The sequence below is a fragment of the Pyxicephalus adspersus genome, chromosome 4 (genome assembly GCF_032062135.1).
Source record: "Pyxicephalus adspersus chromosome 4, UCB_Pads_2.0, whole genome shotgun sequence".
NCBI lineage: Eukaryota > Metazoa > Chordata > Amphibia > Anura > Pyxicephalidae > Pyxicephalus > Pyxicephalus adspersus.
In genome coordinates, this window is record NC_092861.1 from 22,431,245 (window position 1) to 22,445,188 (window position 13,944).

General features: G+C 37.6%; 2 protein-coding genes across 4 annotated transcripts in view; both read left to right on the forward strand.

Annotated features, from left to right (window-relative positions):
- Nucleotides 1-9,547, forward strand: part of LOC140328169 (kinase D-interacting substrate of 220 kDa-like) — a 56,420-nt gene extending 46,873 nt beyond the window's left edge. For all 3 annotated transcript variants that reach the window (XM_072407550.1, XM_072407551.1, XM_072407552.1), the window contains 4 exons: nucleotides 5,824-5,961; nucleotides 6,319-6,417; nucleotides 7,099-7,320; nucleotides 8,273-9,547. In XM_072407550.1, the coding sequence (XP_072263651.1) occupies nucleotides 5,824-5,961; nucleotides 6,319-6,417; nucleotides 7,099-7,320; nucleotides 8,273-9,502 (1,689 nt within the window). In that variant the 3' untranslated portion in view covers nucleotides 9,503-9,547. The remainder of the gene's footprint in view (nucleotides 1-5,823; nucleotides 5,962-6,318; nucleotides 6,418-7,098; nucleotides 7,321-8,272) is intronic.
- The window catches only part of ITGB1BP1 (integrin subunit beta 1 binding protein 1), a 488,766-nt gene that overhangs the window by 388,283 nt on the left and 86,539 nt on the right, over nucleotides 1-13,944 (forward strand). The window lies entirely within an intron of this gene.

Consider the following 13,944-nt stretch of genomic DNA (forward strand, 5'->3'; position numbering starts at 1 on the left):
CAAATTGCAGTTATTCTCTTGAATATTTATGCAGTCACTTACATTCGCTTTAGGTCAATGAAAACAGGTAGCGTCTTAGTGAGCTGCACACATTTAGGTCTGCATAGATTCAACAATGCAATTTTTTTTTTCGTTATGTCAATATTCAGAAATTGCTTTTCATGTGTGTATAAAATATTCACCTCTCCCTCCTTTGGGCCTATGAAAAAGAAGAAAAATATTTTTTATAATAAAATTGGAGTCAGGGAAGTAGTAGGCTTGAGCTTTCTCTCTCATACAAAACAAAGTGGATACGGCCTGTTAAATAAAACATTGCTCGTGGGGAGAGATACCAATCTGCATATTTCAAATGGATGGCACTCAACACAAAATAGTTATACAGCAAATTGTTCATCCCACATTAACGTGCTGTGGACAGGCTGCCGCTTGCATACTAATATTCGCTTGGTGCTGAATCAGCAACTTAACCCTGTTTTCTTGGCTCCTCACTGGATGAATGCTTGATAAGGGAACCCTGTATGGCAAGGAGTGCTGTAACGCACTGCAGATGTCTGTTCACTTCTATTCTGAGATTCATCACTCTTCTTCAGTTATATTTTTAGTATGTTCTTTTTCTCTAAAAGAATCATAAACAGAGAATTTGTAAACTTTGCTGTTACCTTGCCTCAGTGGGGAAAGCTCTATTTAGCTTCCTTCATTGATGGGTGTTAAAGGAAACCATAATATTATCGTGACTTTTATCATTGCATACAAATACTATATGACCAAACGTTTGCAGAGACCCCACTCTAAATTGGGTAAAAATGTTTCCAGTGAAGGGTTCTGGTAATTGTACAGCAAACAAAGACATAGGAGAGGTCAATAAAGACATGGTTTGACACCTTTGTAGTGGAGGAACTATAAGTGGTTATCACAAAGTCATGACTTCAGCCCTAGGTAGGTGATGAACACATAATAGAGCATAAAATACACTAATAGTACTCATTTGTATATGCATGTGTATATGTAAAAATGTAAAAAAATGTAAACCTCTGAAGAACTTAATATTACAAAAAAGAAAACTTTACCAATATACACCTAAAAGTATCCTCATGGTTTCTAATTTAAATTTTTTAATATACATAATTATAGCAAACTTATATAGAGACAGTAGTATGTAGAATCTAAAAGCCATGAGCAAAGCATAAATCTTAAAAGTCGTACGTGGGGCAAAAAATTTGGCTCCTGCTGGCTTAAAACATTTTCCCCAAGTTTTCAAATACACACTACAATTTGTGTGAAAGTTGTTTGAATTTCCCTAATGGGCAGGTGTATATTACTGCTGTGCTTGGTGTTTTGTCTGCAGCAGGAAAGGTTCTACGCTTCTAAGAATGAGTGGTCAGGAAAAAAATGTTGGTGTTCGGTGAGACCATCTGAGTACTTAAAGTAAGTTTTACGTCTTTAATGAAGAAAAGACACGATGGTTCCACTGTACATAGAAGGCTCTTGGGAGGAACTTGATTAAGCCATCTCCATTGTGAAACCTGTGGTACAGCAGTGTTCTCAGTATTTGTCTTCAGGCTTTTGCAGAAGTGTGTTCCAACACAGAGAGGAAATTGTAACACAGAATAACACAACATTGAGCCAAGCAGACAAATCTGTAGCTGATAAACATGTATGACAATGACAGAATGCACAATTTTATACCTATGTACTGGCAAAAACCATGGCAATAGGGAGTTTATTATTATTTTCTAGACAACCCCCGGCATGGTACCAATTCAACTTTTATGTAAGAAGTACTTCCTGATAGAAATGGCTAAATCATGGGACAGTCTGGAGCCATTGATGTATAGCTTTTGTATGACATGCAGAGGTGCAGTGTGTGCCAGTAAGAAAGATCAGTGATTAGATCTGTAGGATCCCCACACAGGTAAAGGGTTCCATAAGTTGTTTGGAAATTCTGTGCCCTAAAAACGTATAGACTTATATTGTCATTGTAAGCGAAGGGAGCCCCTGAGAAGTAAGAAACGGTGGAAAGCGTGGTTAGCAAGTCAGATTTTGTGTTTGCTTTAAAATTGGCCAATTATTCAACTTTTGAGAAATATTTAAGTACATTGGGGATGGTGATGATAGAAGAGGCTGTGTATAGTAGAAACCATGAGCATAATAAAAAACAAAACAACAACAAAGATTTGCAATCAATAGGATATTTACAAATGGTTCCATTATGGACTAGGGGGTTCTGCCTTTTTTAAAGATTGTAGAGATTTGAGCATATGTGGGTTCACCTGGATCCTGGCTGTGAGATTTCTTTTTAAAGTTTGTAATTTAAACATGGTGCCTATTGGCAGGTAACTTGGTTAACACTCTGGACTTCATGTTTTAGCACTTATATTGTTTGATTTAGGTTTTGGTAATTTGTGTGGTGCTGATGACATATTTGCCCAATATAATACAGCATGGAGTTTCTCTAAGTTAGGGTATTGTTTGTTTGTTTTGATGCAGAGTATAAAGGTCATGGTGCTTTAGGGGATACTTTTAGTTTTTAGTTACAGTGAAGGTAAGTTATACATAGGTTGTAACATGTAAGTGTAATGTAAAAGAAAAAATATTTCAGCTTTCAATAAAATAATCAGTGATCCTATCACGACAGTATCCTCTCCCCCCCTTTTCCCAAATGTGCTGCTGAGTAATAGACTGCAATCCGAAGTTTAAATGTTACCCTTATAACACACATTTAGCAGGTATGGATGAATAAAGGTGAAAATTAATATTTTTTTTAAAACAGAATAAGGCAATTGATTGATATATTGTTTAGTTAGAGCATGTGTATTTTTCACCTGCTTTGCCCAGCTGCAGAAAATTATACTTCACATCTACATAATGGTCCATGTATAGTTTTCCTTATACCATGGACCTTGATATGCTTTTTACACTTCAGTGTGTGAGCAAAACTGTTTGAGCAGACTAACAGAAGCTGTGGTGTCTGACTTAAATTAACAATATGGCACGTTATTCAATTTTTTTCCCTTGTAGAGAGTGCTGAGGGAGGTCATTGTACTGAGAACCCCAAGTAACTCTCTTAGTACTAGCTGATATTGATCCCAAATTTATTATTATTAATAAACAGGTTTTAAATTTTGCCTACAGATAGTGACAAAGGAGGAGGAGAGGACCCTGCTTAGGAGAGCTTACAATCTATATCTCGATAAATATCAGGTTATGTTTTTCAGATAATAGAAAGCAGAATGAAATTTGTACAGCAATTCCAGTATTTATTTATTCATTGGTACTGATGTTCTATTTCTGCTCCTCCTAAATTGTGCAGCGCTTAGCTATAACTCTCTCTCTTGACCTATCACGTACACTGATACGCAGGTGCTAACTTGCAATTGCAGAACTAGGAAACTGGTCTTTGTAGGTAACTGGTCATTCTAGGTAACTTTCAAGTACCAAAAACAACTTAAGCACTGCCTACTTTTTTCCCTTTTGCAGTGAAATTTCAACGGTTGGCTGAAATGGTGGAGGACAGTGTAGATTCATATGGGTGCTGCAGAAGACTATAACACCCATATACATAAAGCAGATGTCCTTCTACCTGTTGTAGATGGATGAAATACGTTCAGCTCCTTTATCTTCTCTTAAATGATACGTGGAATTTTTTTGTGTAGTGTAAACACTCTTATTATATTTGTTCCCCAGTGCTTTTTCCAATAAAAAAACTATAAAGGAAGTATAACTAATTATGGAAAATAAACATTTTCTAAGTAATTTCCTGTTTTCTAGCAGTTTACACTTCTTGATAGTGGATGACTCATTAAACTATCGTCACAGGGAATTTTATGTGTGTAGGCATTTCATATGCTGCTGTGGAACGCAGCATCATACAAAGAGGGCTGATGGTTTTCATGAACCAGGTAGTTCAACCATTTGTAATACATACACCTCTGCAGAGAACTCCACCAGAGATTTATCTTTTTATTTTTGATATGAGAAATACATTGGTGTCATCTCTACAGCCTCTACTCTTCAGTGATTGTGACACACAAAGATAACGTTAAAACCTTATGTAAATAATTATTATACAAATTACAGATTTCCTAACTACAGATATGTCTATAGCTAGACACTCTTCATTTTTACAGGTTGAAATGTAATTGCATTAGGAAGTGATTAGTTTCATATTGTCACACTAGTTTTTTGTAGTCTGGACACAGGCACAGCTTAATGGTGGTCATAGATTTACTTCTTGGAGAGGTCTCACCTGTTCAAAAGACCTCACTTCATAATCTTCTTGTTGAAGATAAAAGGTGGAGGTTCCAACATTTTGTAAAAATGACCTCCTTAGTTAACTCCAATCACTTCCTTTGGCTTTGATTGTGAACTTTCAGGCATATTTCCATTCTCTGTATGAAGCACAAATGTGAAAACACAGATTTCTAAAGGGACTGTAATACTCGTGATCTCTAGAATTCTCATGTAATGTTTCTCCAGTCAGACAGTCTTGCATTGCATGACCCCAACTACTCCTATAACTTATTCAACCATTTTCTTTAGCATGAGTACATTCTTTGACCATCTCTTGTAGCATGCCAATAGGCTTTGACTAATTTTAGTTCATGTCAGCAGCCTCTGACAACTTTCTCTAGCAGTACATTTATTAGATATCTGTAGCTTTTTGGCAATCTCAGGGGCAGCCCATAACAAGTTAAGGTGACCACTGTTGATCTTCTAGAACTAAAGCAGAATTTCTCACTGAGCCCGTCAGAATTTTTTTTTTTTTTAACATTGAGCAGCTCTTGGCTTTTTGGCTATCTGTAGGGATGATATTCCTTCCACTGACCAGCAATGTAGGAGGCATTCTTCCTACTGACCACCACACTAATGTACTACCACCGGCTGTGGATATAGTAATTAAAGCAAAGGCCCTAAAACTATTTTAACGTTTCCTCCATGTTAAAAAAGATAGATCTAGCAGAATTCCTGGTTCCATCCTTGATCAGTCCTATACGGTAGACATACACTGTATGTGCTGTAGCTTCATGTTGCCTGTCAGCAGTTAGTAAGCCTTTCTCAATTGAATATTTGAGTGCAGTTCAGTATTGCAATCATTTATAGCCCTCTTACAGTGAATGCACCAAATCAAACTGGTATCTTTGTTTTCATACCTTGTTTGCAGTTATACTGTATACAAGTTGAATGTAAACAGCAATGATTTTACACTGGGCTCTGCTGCTGTTTATAAACCTTACCGCACAGGGAAGAAATGTGAGACAAAGATTGTATTTGCAAAAAAAATGTTAATTATATGATCAACCAATTTACCAATACCATTATACTGTTTTTTTTTAGTTTGAGGAAGTGGTCATCACCTCCTTTTATATTGCTGCTCAGATATACTTAGATCTGTAGATATTGTGTTATGTTTTAAATATACAGATACTCTTTGATGTGCATTTCAGAACCTATATATCCTTTAGTTCAGTTGTTTATAACATAAAATTTTGAAATATACTTGTTTGGTGTAACAACCTAAAATGTATCAGCTTTCTGAATTATTTCATGCCTGCTGCAAATTGAAATCAAACTTGCAGTGGGACGGTCTCCACTGTCTCTGATGTGTGAAACGTTAGGTGGCCTTCTATTAGGAAAAGTCCTATAATGTAATGATATGGGAACGAGCGATAGGTGCCTTTGTAATGTAGCACAGAAGAAGTGAGTGAGTCACAAGATTATTTACATGTAGGAATCTTTATGGTGGTAAAACCATTCCTATGCATGTTTCAGCCATGTATCTGGCTTAATAATTTTCTGTACTTATGCTATATTCTCTGTGAACAGGTTAGTGGCGGCGGTGTGGCAGTTGCGCACTCTTCTGCACTAAGCGCCATGAATGTGGATGCAGTCTGTGAAAAGCTGAAGCATATTGAAGGCATTGATCAAAGCATGTTACCACAGTACACTGCAACCATCCGCAAGGTGAGTTTAATTTTTTTAATTTAATAACTATATGCATTTCCTGTCTCCTGTGGAAAAACGTTCCATGGTATGTCATGTTTGTACCCCCTTCCTCTCATAGCATACCAAGGAATGTAGAACATGGATTCAGTGACCCTTTTACTGCTTCCTTAGCAGTAAAAGGGTCACTGAATCCATGTTCTACATTCCTTGGTATGCTATGAGAGGAAGGGGGAATAATACATAAATTAGGCCCATAAGTGATCCCTGCTTTTAGTTTAGTATTGATGTTTCTATCTAGATAGGGATTAAATTCATTATACACATGCAAAGGTAGAGTTGTCCTTCTTTCACTGTAATATGTTGTGTCCTCTGCAGGCAAACATCAATGGTCGTGTTCTGGTACAGTGCAGCATGGACGAGCTGAAGAAGGAAATGAGCATGAACTTTGGGGACTGGCATCTTTTCAAAAGTGCAGTAAGGATTCTGATCATATTTTTACTTTTTAGGTCTGCTGAGTAGGTCATGTGACTACGTGTGGAATATTGTGGCGAGTGCTGCTTATTAAGGACTGGGCTTTATTGCCTGGCTTGCATCCATCATCTGTAATAATTACATACATCTCTACTTTTCTCCTTGGCAAAATTCTTTTTAAAGCAAAACTATTTTACAAAAATTAAATACAAGCATGCAGGTGGTTTATAGCAGAGGGGACTAGTGATGTCTGTACAAGCGACTCCATGTACAATCCCGACATATACATTATTTTACTGCAGAAGGAAGAACCTGCCGGCTTGCAATTTTTATATTTTAGTTTCACTGTAAGCCTAAAACTTTTTTAGTTTGAATGAAAATTGTTTCTTAGCATTGCGTTCTTGAAGATTTTTTTACATTTCCACTTCCTGATCAAATGATTCACACCTAATATTCTAAGTAAAGGTGCTAATTAACATGAGAATATTGAGACAATGTGGCTAATTTTTTCTTTTCTCATGTACCAATTTTAAATATAACTTTCTCAAATGAGACAAACTATTGTCTGTCACCTGTTCCCTTGTGATGTGATGGTGGTAATGCTGTCAGTAGTATTTCTATGGGAACTGGTGAATTGTATTTGGTTTTTCATGTAGCTTATCTTTTTTATAATTTCTCCTAAAGCTTCACGAGATGAGAAGCTGTGACACACAGGTACATCATGAGGAAACCCGTGTCACTGAGCCCGTCAGAAACGTAGCCACACACAGTGAGGTGACCCGACGTTCAGTGCCAAACCAAGAACTGCCACACACTGACCTTGCCGGTCAGACTTATGATTTTAGCTTCAGCTTTGAAGAACTTAACGCGCTTGGATTTGAGGAGGCACCAGCACGTGTTTGGCAGGTACTTATCGACTGAATTTTAAATCAAACACTGGTTCTCCAACTACAATTAGTAGTGTTAATTATTGAACAACTACAATTAGTAGTGTTAATTATTGAACTGGTAATTCTGATGAATAAATCGGCTGCCACTGTTTGAGATATATGGGATGTATCCAATGATAGAATGTAATGTATGAAACATTCTTGGTTTTTAAAATATCTTACTTTATGTACGGTTAATGTCCAGATTTAAATATTTTTAATCCTTTATAAGACACCCCCCTTCCTAAACTTTTCTCATATGTATATATTTAAGAGAACCTATAAGGAATTATAGTAGCTGTCTTTTCTGGATTAGCTACATGTTGTATATTTTGGGTTACTCATTAAGTATTGAAGTAAGGATTAGGCTACGTACACACGTAAGATTTATTCCAGTGACCAAAGTCTTTCAGGATCCTTTCCAAGGACAAAAGACTGAAAGATGCATGAACAAGCGCTGTACATACAGTGCCGTTGTGCCCTCTATGGAGTGGGGGGGGGGGGTTTGGACAAGCGAGCGGAACCCCGCTGCACTCTCTCCCCTTCACTTGCATGACGGTCATTTCTTCATTCATTGATCCGCCATGACAGATCCATGGACGGCCACTGTACACACATCAGATTCTCGTCCAATACTAGCCCTGAAGCAACACGGAAGGGAATCACCTGACTGGTTCAGTTAGTAAAATAAATAGGTTGAAAAGGATAGCCAACTTTATAGAAAACCCAATAACGTTAAGGTAATGGGTGGTAATTTATTGTAACACAAAAATATAATGCATTACACTTGCAAGTGATGAACATGACCTAGGATAGTAGAAATCCCTCCTAGTCTTGTAACTATAGACCTGCATTGAAGCTTAACTTTCAAATTTTAATTCAAGAAACCAATGCATGCCTGTTGATGATTTGGTCTATTTCTGTTTCAGGGAAGAGGACATAGAACTCCAAGTATGTCCAGCCTAACCTCCCAGGAATCAAGTAATGAAATTTCGAGGCTGACCGATAAAGTTCAGGCAGAATACAGAGATGCCTATCGGGAATATATTGCTCAAATGGCACAAATAGAATCTGGAGTAGGTTCTACTAGTGGACGATCATCACCTATGAGCTCCAGCGCATACTATATTGGGCAGAGCACATCGGTAAGTTCCATACACTCCACTTCAGAACAAGAAAAAGGGAAAGAAGAGCAAAAGTTGGAAGATGGTAGGAAGCCATTTTTACTGAAGAGAAATGATGTTGTTGATTACACATCTTCCACTGTTTCCACCACTGATGCTTCACCATTGGATCCGATCACAGAAGAGGACGAGAAGTCTGATCAATCTGGTTCCAAGCTTCTTCCCAGTAAGAAGACGGCAGAGAGGACAAGCATATTCCAGGGAGCTGATATTAAACTTAAAGGAACTGGAATGCGCTACCAGAAGCTCCCAAGTGATGAAGACGAGTCTGGACCAGAGGAGTCTGATAACACTCCTCTTCTAAAGGATGGCAAAGACAAAAAATTAGATACTACCACAGACAAGAAAGGATCTGAGCATGCAGCAGAACCAGTGAGGACATTCATCAAAGCAAAAGAATACCTGTCTGATGCCATCCTAGACAAAAAAGACTCCTCAGACTCCGGTGTGAGGTCAAATGAAAGTTCACCAAACCATTCTCTTAACAACGAAGGAGGTGATGATTCCCAGCTTGAAAAAGCTAATCTTATTGAGCTTGAGGATGACCGCATGCGTGCAAAGAGGGGAATACCAAACAGTTTAAGTGGTCTTCAAGACCCTGCAATTGCACGCATGTCTATCTGCTCAGAAGACAAGAAAAGCCCATCTGAAAGCAGCCTCATTGCCAGCAGCCCAGAAGAGAATTGGCCAACTTGCCAGAAAGGCTACAATCTCAACCGGACCCCTAGTACAGTGACCCTAAACAATAACACGGCAAATCAAAACTTTGAAGAAACAGAAGCAGCAAAAGAAGACTCGCCAATCATAGTGGTGCCTGGGACCAGCCCAGTTCACAATGAAAACCTGAAGAGAATGACCCACAAGAGAGGTCAACGGTCAGGATACAGTCGCTTGGCAAAAGATTCCTCGGAGCTGCACACAGTCATATCATCTGACCCTGCTGGCTTTGCTGAAGAACGAGAGAGTATCCTTTAAACTCAATCTCCATCATTTCCGTTCTCGCCAGCATCCATTTTTTTTTGAATGAAAAGTTTGCCTGGTTAACAAGGAGTTCTCTGGAAAGTCTTCACAACTTTTTCAACTTCACAACTTATGACAAGCAGTCTAAAACTTATCGATAAGGTGTGTGAATCTAGAGCCATATTGCTCACACTTCAGATGAAAATAAATAATAGAGTGCCATTAATGACTCCTGAATTATCTTTTGCACAGCTTATCATTTACAATAGTGACTAAAACAGATTAACACTTTTTAAAAATAGTAAACATTTAAACTTTAGTTTAATTACATTGTTGCAGTCCATGTTTATTTTAATATAGTTGATTTGTCTTGTCACATTTTGTGAACTGCACTACAGTTTTAGTTCGTTGGGGGTAGTGACTTTGGCTCCAGCCTTGGTGATACCAGTAATAACAGATGTGTATATTTGTAGAAAAATTTGGGCACTAATTCATACTTCTGTTGACTAAAGGTGTGTAAGCTTAAAGCGGAACTAAACCCTTTTTACTCGCCTGTCGAAATTCTGTCACATGCACCACCATCTCCTTCCTTGATTTGATCTTCAGGCATCTTGATTGGCTTGGTTGGGATGACAAAACTCCTTCCATACAGTCCTGACAGCCAGAGAGGAAGCTGGGATGTGCCAGTTATTTTGGCAATCAATGCCGAGCTGTGCAAAATCTGCAAGTAGGGAATGTCTTTTGCAGAAGGGACTTCACCTGTTTTTTTTGGCAATAATTGCCCTGCCTCCTCCAAAATTTTAAAAAGTAGAACTTTTGACAACCTGAATATGGTGGATTCATCTGTATTTATTAGTGTATCCCAAGCATGGCTGCCAAGGCTCATTTATATCAGTGGCACTGTTTGCCCCCCATTTTGGAGTTTCTTTTTGTGTTTGTATACAGTAGTGTCAACTCCAATATGGCTATTTGGGAATTTTGTCAAGACTTTTCCAGACTATTGGATGACACCACCAGCTTAAAGCCGCAAGCTGAAGTAAACTTTCCCCATTCTCTTAATTACATTTTGGGCTTCAGTTAGGAAAATCTGAGTGCTGTCTTTTAAGTATATAAAACTGAGATTTGCATCAGTGGATGGTACAATATTTGTAAATCCCCTTTATATATTAAAGCGGGATTTTCAAATTATTGCATCTTGTTGGGTCCTCAGAAAGCTATTCCAGTTTGATTTCACTGTTGGAATTTTTCTATCTTCATGTAAGATGATTTCAGGTCACCTTGTGTTTTGTAAGTAGAAGCAGAACATTCTGTTAAGCCATGGCCAGTGAAACATGACTGTTCAAAAGGAATTTTCTCCAGTGGTCATTTGTTTCAGTATCTGTGAGTTTATATTGTACCATAACAATATTTGATGTTTGTAACGCATGCCTTGACAATGGTGTCCTGGTGAACTGCATGCTGTAGAGCTGTCATTTTCCATCTTGGTCAGGAGCCTTCATCACTTGTCAAGTCTGTGTTTTAAGAGCTCCAAACGAATGATATACAATGCAATTGAACTCAAATGTTTGCCAGAACTTTAGTTTACAACACTCCTTGAGAACTCGGTCAAGCTTGAATGAAGTTAAAATTGAGCAGAGTGGTTAGAACTGTCTGTGCTTGGCTAATGGACAAACAAATGTAGGACGAATCAACAGGGGCTTTCTATTCCAACATCAGATTTCATAGTCAGGTTATTAAATTTTGGAAAAATGGAGAGTTATTAAAGATCACCACAACAATACCTGTATGGCTGAAAGCAGTCAACAACACTAGTAATGGGCTTCAAAAAAAACCCTGAACATTTTATAAAAATTGGACATAGGTTTCCAATTGCAGGATGTAGACAAATATAGCAAGTATCTGATTGCTATTGGCAGTTCCTTTCTTTTAAGACTAGTTGTGCTGCCTGTTGTTTCTGGCTTGGTGTGGTTATGTTGATGACATGGTGCACACACCTCATATATATCAATATAGTGACCATTTATTACTATGGTGAATGCAGGTGTCACATTGATGCAGTTTTGGCATTGACCGCCTCATTCACCACATGGAATACATGATGAGATTCGGCAGATAGAGAGTCTAACATATTGATGTATGAATAGAACACTTTGGGTGTATCGGATACCACTAAACCTAGGAGAGTTTTGGAGGTCTGCTGCAAAAGTGTAAATACCAAACGTTAGAAAAGACAAGTGATCTTCCCCTAAAGGGCCACTGTAAGTTATGTATTTTCAAAATGAAGCTGAGCCCTAAATACCATTTATTTGTAAAAGTGGACCTTGCATCATAATGTTAAGGCTGCTTATTAAATTGACATTCCCTTTGTAGGGAAATAACAAAAATTAAATTTACTTTGGCTATACTTATACAGTGGCTATAGCCCCCGCCTTGATCCTTCTGGTGGGATCCTGGGACTGCTGAGAATTAAAAATTATACAAGCCGTTTCTGCAATATTCTCACATGATTTGGGATCCTCAGCGTTCCCAGGATCTTCTTGCAAGGTCTGTGGTTTTACATCTTAGTTACTAATGTGAAGAGGTTGTGAAGTATATTTATTTATTTTCTCTAACTTCTACTCACATACAAGGTTTTTTTGTAACCTATTATAACCCGTTTTTTTTATTTTTTTTTTTTTTACAGCAGTATACTCTATGGTCATTTGTAATAAATGCTAACTTTGACATGGAGAGGAAATAATACCTGGACATAACAGTTTACTGTATACTATGTTTTAGTTATAGACATTTTTCTGAAGCATTTCAGAATAAAATCAAATTAAGTTGAGATGAGGTTGGGGCAAATTGGATGGATATCGGTGGAATACCGATATTTCCAGCTGTCATTTTGTTGCCTCCCATAGCATCTTACATAGAGCAAAGCATTGCAGTTTCTGCAATATTCTCACATGATTTGGGATCCTCAGCGTTCCCAGGATCTTCTTGCAAGGTCTGTGGTTTTACATCTTAGTTACTAATGTGAAGAGGTTGTGAAGTATATTTATTTATTTTCTCTAACTTCTACTCACATCACGCGTATTTTTTGAACATATTCCATAGCTATTTTTTAATTTTTTTTTTTTTTACAGCAGTATACTCTATGGTCATTTGTAATCAATGCTAACTTTGACATGGAGAGGAAATAATACCTGGACATTACAGTTGACTGTATACTATGTTTTAGTTATAGACATTTTTCTGAAGCATTTCAGAATAAAATCAAATTAAGCTGAGATGAGGTTGGGGCAAATTGGATGGATATCGGTGGAATACCGATATTTCCAGCTGTCATTTTGTTGCCTCCCATAGCATCTTACATAGAGCAAAGCATTGCATGACATACATGTCAGATGACTCTCTATAGTTAACAACTGTGTGCAGACACATATTGTTACATTCTGGGATTAGTGATTCTTTTACAGTGAAATGCACTGGTATTCTTTTTTAGGCAGAACTAAACCCAGTCCTAACGTTTTCTTAAAGAAAATGAAAGGGCCAGCTTTTCACGTATCCAGTATCAAGATACTTTATGTATTCAAAAATGACTGTCATGTCACTGCAGTCAGTGTGCTTTAAAATGAATTGCACCCGGTCAGAGACAACCGCTAGCACCACCGCTATTATGTACAAACCTAGCGAGGAATAAAAGAAGCCTTGGATCCCCTATACACAGCTCATTATTTTGTGATTATTTGAATCCAAATAGATAACAAAAATCAGGGCAAAGCGTATTTAATTATTCCTTATATGGATTCATTAGAGAGCCGAAATACCTTCTGCAATGACTTCTTAATGTAGAGATTCTCTATCCTTTGTCCTGCAGCATTTAGGTGTTTTAGGTTACCCACAGAACTGTAACTATAAGTCGAGCATGTTGATGAAGCCGGAAGAAAGACTTGAGAAGAAATGGATACCAAGCTGCACTTACTTTGTCCTTCCATTGTGCTTCCTTTTCCATTTTCCTCCTTTTTTACTACTTTTAATTTGTCTTCTCTTCCCTATGACATCCAATATTCTTGATGATGACCAGGTTCCCATGCAGATCTTTATACACAGCTGCTTCCTTCCTTAGTACCCATAATCTTGGTATTTACTAAAACAGAAATGACTTGTATCAGTTTATCTAGTGCTGAATGTCCATTTACAAGGATGAAAGCAATGAATTAGTAACACAGACTTTTTTTGTTATGTGGAGATTTATGCTGGTGCCTAGACATCGGTACAATAGTCATTCCATTGTGATTCTGGGTTTATAGAGGGAGGAAAAGACTGACTTGCACACTAAAATGCAGATTGGAAGGTATGTTAAATGCTTGATAAACCTGTTTTTAGGAAATAATAGCCATGACTGTTCCCTTGGTGTGATGAGATGTCCTGACCCTAATATAGAGGATTTCAACGTTTACTATGACACTAAT